The sequence below is a fragment of the Sapajus apella genome, unplaced genomic scaffold (genome assembly GCF_009761245.1).
Source record: "Sapajus apella isolate SASKATOON/1434 unplaced genomic scaffold, GSC_monkey_1.0 scaffold14, whole genome shotgun sequence".
Taxonomy (NCBI): Eukaryota; Metazoa; Chordata; class Mammalia; order Primates; family Cebidae; genus Sapajus; species Sapajus apella.
The window spans coordinates 15467360-15482188 of NW_022436954.1; the positions used below are offsets into that span (position 1 = coordinate 15467360).

Below are 14829 nucleotides of genomic sequence, written 5' to 3' on the forward strand. Positions count from 1 at the left end.
CAAATTCTTTCCTGCTTCTACCTTTCAAATTTTCAGAAATCTGTATAATCTCAGGACATCCTAATCCAGAAACTCTTCCCATAGGTAGGAAAAAGAACGAAGTCTTGCTCCTTGTTTCAAGTTTGTATATATTCACTCAAAAACATTTGCTGAGTGCTTCTATGTTCCAGAAAGTATATTTCATATACACGGAACAAAACAGACAAGCAGCTGCTCCAGTGGCTTTTGCATTCGACCACCAATTTGAGAGTATATCTGTAAACTGGGGCTAATAGTAGCTACCCTATACGATTGTTGTGAGAATCAAATGCAGGCCAGGGACAGTGGCTCACATCTGTAATCCCAAAACTTTTAGAGGCCAAGGCAGGAGGATCACTTGAGGCCAGAAATTTGAGACCAAGCCTGAGCAATACAATGAGATCCCATCTCTACAAAAAAATGAAATAATTAGTCAGCTGCGGTGGCTAACACCTGTAATTCCAGCACTCTGGGAGGCCAAGGTGATTGGATCACCTGAGGCCAGGAGTTCGAGGTCAGCCTGGACAACATTGTGGAACCCTGGCTCTACTAAAAATACAAAAAATTAGCTGGGCATGGTGGTGGATGCCTGTAATCTCAGCTACTCAGGAGGCTGAGGCAGGAGAATCTCTTGAACCTGGGAGGTGGTACTAAAAGTACAAAAATTAGTGGGGGTGGTGGCAAGCACCTGTAGTCCCAGCTACTTGGGAGGCTGAGGTGGGAGAATTGCTGGAACCTGCGAGGTGGAGGCTGCAGTGAGCCAAGATCACACCACTGCACTCCAACCTGGGTGACTCTGTATAAAAAACAAAAATTAAAAAATTAGCCAGGCATGGTGGCACACACCTGTAGTCCTAGATACAATGTAAGCCGAGGCAAGAGGATGGCTTGAGCTCAGGAGTTCAAGGCTGCAGTGAGGTATAATCATGTACTCCAACATGGACTCCACGTCCGGACAGAAAGACACTTTTAAAATAAAATTAGAAGGCCGGGCGTGGTGGCTCACGCCTGTAATCCCACCACTTTCGGGAGGCCAAGGCGGGCAGATCACGAGGTCAAGAAATCGAGACCATCCCGGCCAAGATGGTGAAACCCCCTCTCTACTAAAAATACAAAAACTAGCCGGGCATGGAGGTGCGTGCCGGTAATCCCAGCTACTCGGAAGGCTGAGGCAGGAGGATCGCTTGAACCCAGGAGGCGGACGTTGCAGTGAGCCGAGATTGCACCACTGCACTCCAACCTGGCGACAGAGCGAGACTCGGTCTCAAAATATATATATAAATAATAAATAAATAAATAAAATTAGAAATAATCATTTTGAAAGAGAATCAAATGCTTCGTGTAAAGCGCTTAGTGACTGACACATAGAGTTCAATAAGTAGATATTTTTAGTGGAAACTGAGCTGCTGCGGATATAAATACCACTCGCATTCCTTAGTTTAGAGGGGAGACAGATGTCAATAGGATGCCAAGTGCCAGGGAGGGGCTGAGCAGGAGAGGTCACGCCTGCTCTGCGCCTGCATTGCGCCTCAGAGGATGACTTTCATCAGGTGATGCAGTAATTATTCCAGCCAGTGCAAAAGAAAGGTGAGGGAGGTGATGCTCCAAGTGGCTGGCTCCAGAGGTAGAGGAGACGGAGAGATGGGAGTGTTAAAGCAAGAGTTAATTAAAACAGGCTCACGATAGTAGTGGGATAAGACTGGTAAAGTTCCTGTATTCCATCCCAACAATTTTGGGCTTTTTCCTTGTAAGTAGTAGACTGTCTCGTGATTTTTCCCAGCTAATAAGAGAGAAAATATGAGACGTCTATTTGTGTGTTCTAAGAAATTACAAAAGCGTAAAACAGCCACTGTCCTAATGTTCAATGCTATACCCACAGTAAGTCACGATAATCAGGGCGAAACTTGGGGAAGGGCCCGGAAAGCAGCCCACCTTTTTTTTTTTTTGAGACAGTCTCACTCTGTCGCCCATGCTGAAGTGCAATGGCGATCTCGGCTCGCTGCAACCTCTGCCGCCCGGGTTCAAGCGATTCTCGTGCCTCAGCCTCCCGAGTAGCTGGGATTACAGGCGCCTGCCACCGCGCCCGGCTAATTTTTTTGTATTTTTAGTAGAGTCGGGGTTTCAACATCTTGGCCAGGCTGGTCTCAAACTCCTGACCTCGTGATCCATCCGCCTCGGCCCCGCCTCCCAAAGTGGTGGGATTACAGGCGTGAGTCACTGCGCCCGGCCTAGCAGAACACCTTTCTAGAAGACAAATAACACAGAACGCTTGGCCGAGAATAGCCACAAGATGGAGGACAAGAGAGTAAAGAAAACACTCAGGGAAAGCGCATGGGTGGCACCCGACGGAAGTGGGGTAGTTATTCTAATTCAGGCCCTTCTGCACTATTGGCTGGACTCACCCTTTTTCCTTTTCCATTGGCCACCGGTCCCTTCCCTGGGTCAAAACAGCCAATCGCCTAGCGCCATGGGTAAGCCCGCCCTTTCTCCCGGTGAGGAGGAGCCAGAAGAGCCGAGGTGCGGGAGGCGCTTGCGCGAGCGCGCGCTTCGCCGGTTGAAAGCGGATCAGGGCAGGAGGCGGTGTCGCGGTGTATGAATATTGATTACGCGTCGCAGCGCCCTGCGCCCGCCCCTCTCGGCCTCCCGACGCTCGCAGCTCGCGCTTGGGCTCGCGATGGGGAAGAAGTCCCGGGCGGTACCCGGCCGCAGGCCTATCCTGCAGCTCTCTCCGCCGGGTCCTCGAGGTAGCACGCCGGGCCGGGACCCGGAGCCGGAACCGGACACTGAGCCAGACTCGACGGCAGCGGCCCCCAGCCAGCCCGCCCCGGCGGCGGCGACGACCACCACCACCTCGGTGACTGCCGCCGCAGCCCCGGACGACTCGTCTTCAGAAGGCAAGGGTGCGCGGGGGGTCCCGGTACTCGAGCTCAGGGCTTGCGGCCTAGGCTCCTCAGGACGCCTGTCCAGACCTGGCGAGGGAGGCGGGCGAGGTCGGCTTCCGAGGCCTGCCTGCTGCGGGCCTGCCTGCTGCGGGCCTGCGGGCGGGGCGACCGTGGGCTCCGGGCCGCAGAAGGACCAGGCCGGGCTCTGCGCTCTCGGCTGGGGCCTACCCTGAGGCGCCATCTCTGGTGCGGGGGTTGCCTCGGGAACATTTGAAATGCGACCGAGGCTCCGGCGCCCTGAGTCTCCCAAACGCCCCGGGTCGTTTTTGGGTTACGCAGAGGGTTGATGTGAGGATGAGTTTCCGCGTGCGCGGCCTGTGACTGTGGACCAGGCTTTTCCACACGTCATCTGCCTCCTTTCGGTTTTGTTGAAACGGAGACAAAGACGTTTAGAAGTTCTTTTTAATGTGCCAGCCAATAAGTATCCCCATATTAGCAAAAGTCCTGGAGAAATGGAGCTCGTGGGTTCCCAAGTATTTGTGTGGTTCTCACCGGAGTGGTCTTGGATTAGAAGTGACTGCAGGGCTAGAGATCACTGATGCTGAGTCGTTAGTTGCAAAAAATCCGCAATAGCAGTTTGGCGTTTCTTGTACACGTCCTATCATAGCCTGGAGAATACTTACTGTTTTTGTGTGTATTTATGAGTATTGCAGATGTAACTTTTTGAGAGTTTTGGTTTTTTGAGATAAGGTCTCGCTCTGTCGCCCAAGCTGGAGTGCAGTGGCGCGATCTCGGGCTCACTGCAACCTCTGCCTCTGGGTTCAAGTGATCCTCCCGCCTCATCCTCCTGGGTAGCTGACACTACAGGACCCTGCCACCACGCCCAGCTAATTTTTGTATTTTCAGTAGAGACGTGGTTTCTTCATGTTGCCTGGGCTGGTCTCCAAATCCAGGGCTCAAGCGATCGTTACAAGCGAGAGCCACCGCCCGGCCATGCATATATATTAATTTTTTTCACCATGATCAGAGTCTTCTCTTGATGTTGAAGTTTCTAGGCAGATGAAGGACTGCAGGGCGTGGTGGCTCACGCCTGTAATCCCAGCACTTTGGGAGGCCGAGATAGGCGGATCACTCGAGATCAGGAGTTTGACCAGCCTGGGAACAAGAGTGAAACTCTGTCTCAAAAAAAAAAAAAAAAAGTTCCAGCTCTGCGTGTTTATCATCTCCCAATTATTTGGGTCAGCGAAATGTCCTTATTTTTTATTTTTATTTTTTGAGTTGGAGTCTCCCTCTGTGGCCAAGGCTGGAGTGTTTGTAACCTCCACCTCCTGGGCTCAAGCAGTCCTCCTACCTCAGTCTCCGAGTAGCTGGGATTAAAGGCAAGCGCCACCACGCCCGCCTGATTTTTCTTTTTTTTTTTTGGCATTTTTAATAGAGATGCGGTTCAACATGTTGGCCAGGCTGGTCTTGAACTCCTGACCTGAAGTTATCCACCCACCTCCACCTCCCAAAGTGCTGGGATTACAGGTGTGAGCCCTGCCAAAATATAGTTTTTTAAAAAATTGATGAAATCTAGACTCGAAAGGTTAAATCAAAGGTTGATTTGTCACCTCTAATGTTTTCTCTGGTCCGGAGTCTGATTGCCTTTTTTTTTTTTTCTTTTTTACATCCAGATGAACAGGAAGTGGTGGTGGAGGTTCCTAGAGTTGTTCAGAATCCTCCAAAACCAGTCATGACCACCAGACCCACAGCCGTTAAAGCAACAGGTATGCTTTTGTTTTATTTCTTACATTTTTTCTCACGTCTTTCATTAAATTCAAACTGGGTTTACGTAGAATATTCTGTTGACTGCTTTAGTGTTGTTCACATTATTACTCCCAAAAGCATGATTGAAGATTTGTTTGTTTGTGACAGAATGTTGAGGGATACACGCTTTGACCAGTGCAAAATTTGTTGTTTCTCTGTACCCAAAATGTTTTTTACTACTTTTTTTTTCCTGATGCTATTTTACAACTAGTTTTCTGGTCCTCCCACTAGCTTGGTGTTCATTAGGCCTGCCAACTACTATTCCTTTTCTAACACACTGGCTCGATTGGTTGCCTAATAAATGTTGGTGGATCTGAAATTGATCTTAATAAGTATTTTCAAGTACAAAGGAATACTGTAGTTGCAACAGTGGTTTTGTAGACAAACTTGGGTTTAATTAATCACTCTGGCATTCACACTTAGACTTTGGGGCAGTTATTAATTGGTTTGAACTTGATTCATCTGTAGAATGGATCTTTTATCTCTGAGATATTTCCAGATGTATATAAAGTTCTGACATAGTGCCAAGGATGTTAATTTCCTCTATATATCTTGGAAGAGTAAAATATGTTTTAATATTAAATACTCTATAATTGGTAATAATTTCTTTTCAGTTCAGAATACTTTGTGTAATTTTTTTTTTTTTTTTTTTTTTTTGAGTCAGAAGTTTGCTCTTGTTACCCAGGCTTGAGTGCAATGGCGTGATCTCAGCTTACTCCAACCTCCGCCTCCTGGGTTCAAACGACTCTCCTGCCTCAGCTTCATGAGTAGCTGGGATTACAGGCATGCACCACCATGCCTGGCTAATTTTTTTTGTATTTTTAGTAGAGACAGGGTTTCTCCATGTTGATCAGGCTGGTCTTGAATTCCCAACCTCAGGGGATCCGCCTGCCTCAGTCTCCCAAAGTGCTGGGATTACAGGCATGAGCCACCGTGCCCCGTTATTTTTTGTGCTGTTTGATACTTAAAATGATGGATGCTTATATTCCTCTCTCCACCATTTGCCACTAAAAAAAAAACCAAACACCCCATTGTGGGTTAGAAAGCTAAAATTTGGTTGTGAGAGAAGTTTCAGAACTACATTACAGCATTCTTTATTTGCAAAATATATATGTTATTTCATTTGAGACTAAACACTTATTTAAAATATATAGAATTTAACCAGGAGTGGTGGTATATGCCTGTAATCCTGGCCCTTTGGTAGACTGAGGCGGTTGGATCACCTGAGTTCAGGAGTTCAAGACCAGCCTGACCAACATGGTGAAACACCGTTTCTACTAAAAATACAAAAATTAGCCAGACCTGGTGGCGCACGCCTGTAATTGTAGCTACTCAGGAGGCTGAGACACAAGAACCCAGGAGGCAGAGGTTGCAGTGAACCGAGGTCACACCACTGTACTCCAGCTTGGATGACACAGTGAGAACCTGTCTTAAATAAATACATAAAATAAAATATAAATTTAAGTGTTTTTAGGAGAAACTTCATTGATTACTCCTGTGGTTTGAATATCCCCTCAAGATGTAAACACCTTCCATTAGGCCCCCACTTTCCAACACTGTTGCATTGGGGATTAAATTTCCAAAACATCCTTTTTTTTTAAAGTTAAAAAAATTTTTTCCCCAAAACATCCTTTTTAGGGGTACATTCAAGCCATAAGAGGTATTTTCGTTTATTATTTTTTTGAGACAAAGTCTTGCTCTGTTGCCCAGGCTGGAGTGCAGTGACACGATCTCGGCTCACTGCAGCCTCTGCCTCCCGGATTCCAGCGATTCTCCTGCCTCAGCCTCCCAAGTAGCTGGGATTATAGGCGCATGCTACATACCCGGCTAATTTTCGTATTTTTAGTAGAGACAGGGTTTCACCGTGTTGGCCAGGTTGGTCTTGAATTCTGACCTCAGATGATCCGCCTGCCTTGGCCTCCCAAAGTGCTGGGGTTACAGGTGTGAGCCACGGTGCCCAGCCAAGAGTTATATACTTAAGAAATAATTTGCTGCCTGATATGGCTAGCTGATACAGAAATTGTGTGGCACCATCCTTCAAAGGTAAGTAAGAATGTTGAGGTTTGACGGGTCATCATCCCCCTCAAAAAAAGACTGCTAAAGACTATGGCTCTGAAGAATGACCGTGGTTTCTCAGGCTTGTAAGTAGCAACAGACTTTTTTTTTTTTTTTTTTTTGAGATGGAATTTTGATCTTGTTGCCGAGGCTGGAGTGCAGCTGCGTGATCTTGGCTCACTGCAACCTCCGCCTCCTGGGCTGAAGTGATTCTCCTGCCTCAGCCTCTTGAGTAGCTGGGATTACAGGTGCACACGTGCTACCACGCCCAACGAATTTATATATACATTTTACATATAAATATATATATACACACACATATACATATAAAGTATATATTATATACAAAATGTATAAATATACATATGTATATATATTTTTAAAGAGATGGGGCCTTGCTCTGTTGCACAGGCTGGAGTGCAGAGGCACGATCTCGGCTCATTGCAACCTCTGTGTCCCCGGTTCTAGTAATTCTTGTGCCTCAGCCTCCCTAGTAGCTGGGACCATAGGTGCACGCTGCCACCACCTGGTGAATTTTTTTTGTATTTTAGTAGAGACAGGGTTTCATCCTGTTGCCCAGGCTGGTCTCAAACTCCTAAACTCAGGCAATCCACCCTCCTTGGCCTCCCAAAGTGCTAGGATTACAGGTGTGAACCACCACGCCTGGCTATTTTTATATTTTTAGTAGAGACAGGGTTTCGCCATGTTGGCCAGGGTGGTCTTGAACTCCTGACCTCAAGTGATTAACCTGCCTCAGACTCCCAAAGTGCTGTGATTACTGGTGTGAGTCACCACGCCTGGCCTGCAACACATCTTAATAGTAATCAAGAACTTGTTCTTACAACTCAGTGTTGAAGTGATCTTCCCACCTTGGCCTCCCAGAGTGCTGGGATTACAGGCAGAAGCCACTATGCCCAACCCAGGAAGATAGTTTTTTTTTTTTTTTGAGACAGAGTTTCGCTCTTGTTACCCGGGCTGGAGTGCAATGGCGCGATCTCGGCTCACTGCAGCCTCCACCTCCTGGGTTCAAGCAATTCTCCTGCCTTAGCCTCCTGAGGAGCTAGGATAAGAGGCATGTGCCACCATGCCCAGCTAATTTTTTTTTATTTGTAACAGAGACAGGGTTTCTCCAGGTTGATCGGGCTGGTCTTGAACTCCCGACCTCAGGTAATCCGCCTGCCTCGGCCTCCGAAAGTGCTGGGATTACAGGCGTGAGTCACTGCGCCTGGCCAATTAGGAGGGACAGGGTTTCACCATGTTGGCCAGGATGGTCTGGATCTCCTGACCCTGTGATCTGCCATCCCCTGTGATCTGCCATCCCCTGTGATCTGCCATCCCCAGCCTCCCAGAGTGCTGCGATTACAGGTGTGAGCCACTGCACCCAGCCAGGAATGTCCATGTAAATATCTTTCTTGCCAGTTTAAAATACTATTTTGTGGCCAGGTGAGGTGGCTCACACCTGTATTTTGTGGTTAGGCAAAGTGGTCCACACCTGCAGTGTCAGCACTTTGGGAGGCTGAGCTCAGGAGTTCAAGGCCAAGCTGGGCAACAGAATGAAATCTTGTCTGTACTTAAAAAAAAAAAAAAGCCAAATGTGGTGGCATAGACCTGTATTCCTAGCTATGTGAGCAGAAGAATGGCTTGTGCCTAGGATTTTGAGACCAGCCTGGGCAGCATGGCAAAACCTCTCTCTACAAAAGTTAGCCTGGCATGGTGGTGTGCATCTGTAGTACCAGCTACTCAGGAGTCTGACTCAAGTGGGAGGTTGGGTTGAGCTCAGGAGGTTGAGGCTGCAGTGAGCTGTGATCACACCATTTCACTCGTGCCAGACAGAGTGATACCCTATCTCAGAAAAAAGAATAATTTTGTCTAACAATTTGAGAGGTCAAGGCAAGAGGATCACATGAGGATAAGAGTTTGAGACCAGCCTGGGCAACAGGAGATTCCATCTCTGCAAAAAATAAAAAAAAAATTAGCCAGGAATGGTAGGTTGTGCCTCTAGTAATCCACTCAGGGTGCTGAGGGAACAGGATCACTTGAGGCCATGAGTTTGAGACTACAGTGATCCACCGCTTCAAGCCTGGGCCATAGAGCAAGACCCTGTCTCTTAACATGCACACATATAAACATAAATAAATCAAACTTTAGAAATTGATATTTAGAAGCTGTGTGAGGTAGCTCACGCCTGTAATCCCAGCACTTTGGGAGGCTGAGGTGGGCAGATCACTTGAGGCCAGGAGTTCAAGAGCAGCCAGGCCAACATGGTGAAACTCCATCTCTACCAAAAATGCAAAAATGAGCAGGGTGTGGTGGTGCACACCTGTAATCCTAGCCACTCGGGAGGAAGAGGCAGGAAAATCGCTTGAATCCTGGAGGTGGAGGTTGGAGTGAGTCAAGATCGTGCCACTGCACTCCAGCCTGGGTGACAGAGTGAGACTCCATCTCAAAAAAAAAAAAAGAAACTGCTATTTAAGAACTTACCTGCATACTACATACAAAATGAAAAAAATGAAGGCAGGAATTATGATACTAAAGCATTGAATGTGAACTCTTACATTACTAATGGAACAATTTATGTTTACCTTTAGGTGACCTTTGAGTTTATGTATGGGATGTATGACACGAAAAACTAATTTTATTTTCTGATAAATCTGTTCATTTACCAAATTTTTAGTGAGAGCATAGAATTTGTGAGCACTGTGAAATTTAGTATAATAGCTGAAAAGTCTAGCTAGAATTTAACATTTTATGTATTTATAATAAAATAATATATAGAGAGAGGTACATATGCTTAGTTAATTGTAATCTTACCACAGGTGATCCAAAAGGAAATGACATAGCAGCATTACAGAGGCCATCCCTGATACCACTTGAGTTTAAGGAAGACATTAATAATTGGTTTTAGCCATGTCGAGCCCCATTTTTAATTCATGCCACTTCCTGTTTCAGGAATAATCATTGATTAAAAGCTTTTCTTTTTTTTTTTTTTTTTTAAGATGGGGTTTCACCATGTTGGTCAGGCTGGTCTTGAACTCCCGGCCTCAGGTGATCCACCCGCTTTGGTCTCCAAAGTGCTTGGATTACTGGTGTGAGCCACCATGCCTGGCCTTTTTTTTTTTTTTAAGATTATAAAAACTTCCTCTTTAATCAAGGTTTATAACATGAACAGATTTCTTGAATAAAATGGAAAGTTTCCAGTACAATGAAACATAAATCCACAAGTCACCATACATCGAACACCCAGCAGAAAAAAACAAAAACAAGTTTATATGATCCCTGTAACAGCCATGATCTTAATCTCAGATGCTTCCTCCATCTGCCAAGTGTGCTCTGGATACACAGCACACTGTCGCTTCTGGGGTCACACTCAGCTGAGGCTGTGAGTCCACAGAGCACTCATCAGGCTGGGCTATGGTGGTGGTGGCTCTACTTAAGAAGCAAAGCAGTTACCAGCACATTCACACAGTGTATTGAACATCTTTTAAATATCAAAGTGAAAAACAAGAAGGCAACACAATAATGTCATCAGAAAGATGTTAGGAAGTAAGGACAGTTGTGTAAAGCTTGAGGCTGAAAAGTGGCTTGCCAGCTTCATTTCTTCGTCTTCTTGGGTAGTGGGTGCCGGAACAGTAAGATGGGACGTTCTGGTTCATGGATCATGTAATGGACCCAACCCTCACTCTGTTTAACGCCAAGATTCTTCCATTCAGATTCAGACATCAAATGGGTCTTAGGGACTAGCTTGGCTATGACCTTGGGCAGCATAACATGCCAATACTCAAACTCCTCATTGTCATATTTGTCCGAATAGTAAATTTGTTTGTGCGATGTGATTGCTCCGTCTGCTAGCCTTCAGCCGTGCACCGCCAACCTCCAAGCAACTCCCAGCAGCTTCTTTTTTTTTTTTTTTTTTTTTTTTTTTGAGACGGAGTGTCTTTCTTGTTACCCAGGCTGGAGTGCAATGGCGCGATCTCGGCTCACCGCAACCTCCGCCTCCCGGGTTCAGGCAATTCTCCTGCCTCAGCCTCCTCAGTAGCTGGGATTACAGGCACGCACCACCACGCCCAGCTAATGTTTTGTATTTTTAGTAGAGACGGGGTTTCACCGTGCTGACCAGGATGGTCTCGATCTCTTGACCTCGTGATCCACCCGCCTCGGCCTCCCAAAGTGCTGGGATTACAGGCTTGAGCCACCGCGCCCCGCTTTTTTTTTTTTTTTTTGAGACAGAGTTTTGCTTATTGCCCAGGCTGGAGTGCAATGGCACAACCTCGGCTCACTGCAACCTCCACCTCCCAGATTCAAGCGATTCTCCTGCCTCGGCTTCCTGAGTAGCTGGGACTCAGGCATGCGCCACCATGCCTGGCTAATTTTTTGTATTTTTAGCAGAGATGGGGTTTCTCCATGTTGGTCAGGTTGGTCTTGAACTCCTGACCTCAGGTGATCTGCCCGCCTTGGCCTCCCCAAAGTGCTGGAATTGGGAATGTGATCCACCACATCCTACCGCAAGACTTTGTTTTTAACTTTGAAAGTCTTTGTTTCTGTTTTTTTTAAATTTGTTTTGTTTTGTAGACTCTTTTTGTTTCAACTGTTACACTGTAATTTGCTTACTTTGAGGTAAACACTTTAATCACTAAATTCTAAAATCAGGATATACTATGTACTATTTGGGAAGAGAGAGTGAGATTGAATAATTGAAATAACTATGAATTACTTTTCTTATTCTCTTGATCTTTTTGTTGTTATTTTTTGGAGACATGGTCAGTCTCACTTTGTCACCCTGATCGGAGTGCAGTGGAGATGTTCCTGCTCAGTGTAGCCTCAATCTTCTAGGCTCAAGCTATTCTCCCACCTCAGCCCCACGCCCAGCTAATTTTTTATTCTTCTTCTTCCTCTTCCTTTTTTTTTTTTTTTTTTTTTTTTTTTTTTTTTGTTTGTTTTGGAGAGACAAGGTCTCGCTACGTTTTCAGGGCTGGTCTCGAACTCCTGGGCTCAAATGATCTTGCTGCTTCAGAACCTACCCAAGAAGTTGAGACTGTAGACATAAGCTGTGGTGCATGGCCCATAGGTCAAGTTTTTTTTTATTTCTTTTTTATTTCTTTGGAGATGGAGTCTCGTTCTCTTGCCTGGGCTGGAGTACAGTGGTGCAGTCTTAGCTCACTGCAACCTTGTCTCCCGGTTAAGGAGCTCTCCCTCAGCCTCCCCAGTAGCTGAGACTATAGGCACACGTCGCCACATCCGGCTAATTTTTTTGTATTCTTAGTGGAGATGCGGTTTCACCCTGTTGCCTGGGGTGGTCTTGAACTCCTGAGCTTGGGCAATCTGCCTGTCTCAGCCTCCTGAAGTGCTAGGATTATAGGCGTGAGCCACCACCCCCGGCTATAGGTGGTTTTTATTAGCTTTAACCATGTGATGTAATTTATAGTTCTGTGATAGTTCAGTGATTATGAGTTTTGGGATTATGTTCTCATTTGTAAGTAAGTTAAAAGACATGTTATATTTTTGCTTAGATACTCCTAGGACATATTGCCATTGTTGTTACAAATACTGTTTTCCTTTTTGTTTCTAGGCGGTCTATGCTTACTTGGTGCTTATGCTGACAGTGATGACGACGACAATGATGTTTCCGAAAAGCCAGCACAATCCAAAGAGACAAATGGAAACCAGTCGACTGATATTGATAGTACATTAGCCAACTTCCTAGCGGTTAGTGGTGCTTTGGTTTGGGGTTTTAGTTATTAAAGCAACTTTGGGACCAGGATCTCAAGTGGTCATCCTACTTGTCAATTCAATGTTATCCACCTCCTTTCACCCTCTCCCTCCAACTCTCTTCTATTTCTCCCCATCTCACTTTTGTGTGTCTGTGTGTGTGTGTGTGTGTGTGTGTGTGTGTGTGTGTAATTTAAAGAGACAGGATCAGCCGGGCTCTGTGGCTCACGCCCGTAATACCAGCACTTTGGTAGGCTGAGGTGAGCGGATCACCTGAGGTCAGGAGTTTGAGACCAGCGTGGCTAACATGGTGAAACACCATTTCTACTAAAAATACAAAAAAATAGCAGGATGTGGTGGTGCATACCTGTAATTTCATCTACTCAGGAGGCCGAGGCAGGAGAATCACTTGAACCCAGGAGGTGGAGGTTGCAGTGAGCTGAGATCGTGCCTTTGCACTCCAGCTTGGGTAACAAGAGCGAAACTCTGTCTCAAAAAAAAAAAAAGAGAGAGGTGGGGTCTCACTGTGTTCCCAGGCTGGTCTTGAACCTCTGGATTCAAGTCATCTTCCCAACTTGACCTTTCAAAGTGCTGGAATTACAGGTGTGAGCCACCACATCTGGTTGTCTCTGCTCTCTCTCTCTAAGATGAAGTCTTGGCCGGGTGCGGTGGCTCAAGCCTGTAATCCCAGCACTTTGGGAGGCCAAGGTGGGTGGATCACGAGGTCAACAGATCGAGACCATCCTGGTCAACATGGTGAAACCCCGTCTCTACTAAAACTACAAAAAATTAGCTGGGCATGGTGGTGCGTGCCTGTAATCCCAGCTACTCAGAAGGCTGAGGCAGGAGAATTGCCTGAACCCAGGAGGCGGAGGTTGCGGTGAGCCGAGATCGCGCCATTGCACTCCAGCCTGGGTAACAAGAGTGAAACTCCGTCTCCAAAAAAAAATAATAATAATAAAATAAAATAAAATAAATAAGATGAAGTCTTACTCTGTTTTCCAGGCTACAGTACAGTGGTACAATCTTGACTCACTGCAACTTCTACCTCCTGGGTTCAAGTGATTGATTCTTCTACCCTAGCCTCCTGAGTAGCTGGGATTACAGGCCTGTGCCACCATGTCCAGCTCATTTTTGTATTTTTAGTAGTGATGGGATTTTACCATGTTGACTAGGCTGGTCTCGACCTCCTGAACTCAGGTGATCCACCTACCTTGGCTTCCGAAAGTGTTGGGATTATAGGCATGAGCCACCACCTCTCTTTTTGTAAAGTTTTCAAGGAGAAGAAAGGAGAATTAGAAGAGACTGGGAAGCTCGTGTGATTGGAAGATGAGGGTTTTGATTTAAGGAGCTTAGAATGAGTGTGTAGAATTTTTCTTCTTTCTTCCTTTAGACAGGGTCTCACTGTCACCCAGGCTGGAGTGTGCTGGCATGATGTTGGCCCACTGCAACCTCTGCCACCCGGGTTCAAGCAATTCTTTCACCTCAGCCTCTTGAGTAGCTGGGAATAAAGGCATGTACTACCATGCCCCATGATATTTGTATTATTATTAGTAGTAGTAGTAGTATTAGTATTATTATTTTCACAGAATCTCATTCTGTCACCCAGGCTGGCATGTAGTACTGTGATCTTGGCTTACTACAACCTCTGTCTCTTGGGTTGGAGCGATTCTTGTGCCTCAGCCTCCTGAGTAGCTGGGATTACAGGCGTTACCACCACATCTGGCTAATTTTTGTATTTTTAGTTTAGACAGGTTTGCACCATGTTGGCCAGGCTGGTTTTGAGCTCCTGACTTCAGGTGATCTACCTGCCTTGGCCTCCCAGATTGCTGGGAGTACAGACGTGAGCCACTATGCCTGGCCTAATTTTATTTTATTTTTTGTTTTGTTTTGCTTTGAGACAGAATCTCACTCTGTCTTCCAGGCTGGAGTCCAGTGGCGCGATCTCGGTTCACTGTAACCTCTGTCTCCTGGGTTCAAGGGATTCTCCTGTCTCAACCTTCTGAGTTTTGGGGACTATAGGCATCCGCCACCATGCCTGACTAATTTTTGTATTTTTAGTAGAGACGAGATTTCTCCATGTTGGCCAGGTTGATCTTGAACTCCGGACTTCAGGTGACCCACCCGCCTCAGCCTCCTAAAATGCTGGGATTACAGGAGTGAGACACCACGCCCGGCCCCTAATTTTTGTATTTTTAGTAGAAGTGGGGTTTCACCATGTTGGTCAGGCTGGTCTTGAATTCCTGACCTCAAGTGATCCACCTACCCCAGCCTCCCAAAGTGCTGGGGCTACAGGACTGTGCCTGGTCTGTGTGTAGATTTTTTTTTTTTTTTTTTTTTGAGACGGAGTTTTGCTCTTGTT

The 14829-nt window shown here is 46.2% G+C and overlaps 1 protein-coding gene and 1 pseudogene across 3 annotated transcripts in view; one reads left to right on the top strand and one right to left on the bottom strand.

Moving 5' to 3' along the window:
• The first annotated feature begins 2529 nt into the window (after window positions 1–2529).
• Window positions 2530–14829, top strand: part of FNBP4 (formin binding protein 4) — a 50203-nt gene continuing 37903 nt past the window's right edge. The window contains exons 1-3 of one of the 3 annotated variants that reach the window (XM_032282190.1): window positions 2530–2918; window positions 4574–4666; window positions 12328–12464. In XM_032282190.1, coding sequence (XP_032138081.1) covers window positions 2693–2918; window positions 4574–4666; window positions 12328–12464 — 456 coding nt within the window. In that variant the 5' untranslated portion in view covers window positions 2530–2692. The remainder of the gene's footprint in view (window positions 2919–4573; window positions 4667–12327; window positions 12465–14829) is intronic. The other 2 variants (XR_004270155.1, XM_032282191.1) reach the window with 2 other exon arrangements.
• Window positions 9884–11257, bottom strand: LOC116554497 (annotated as a pseudogene).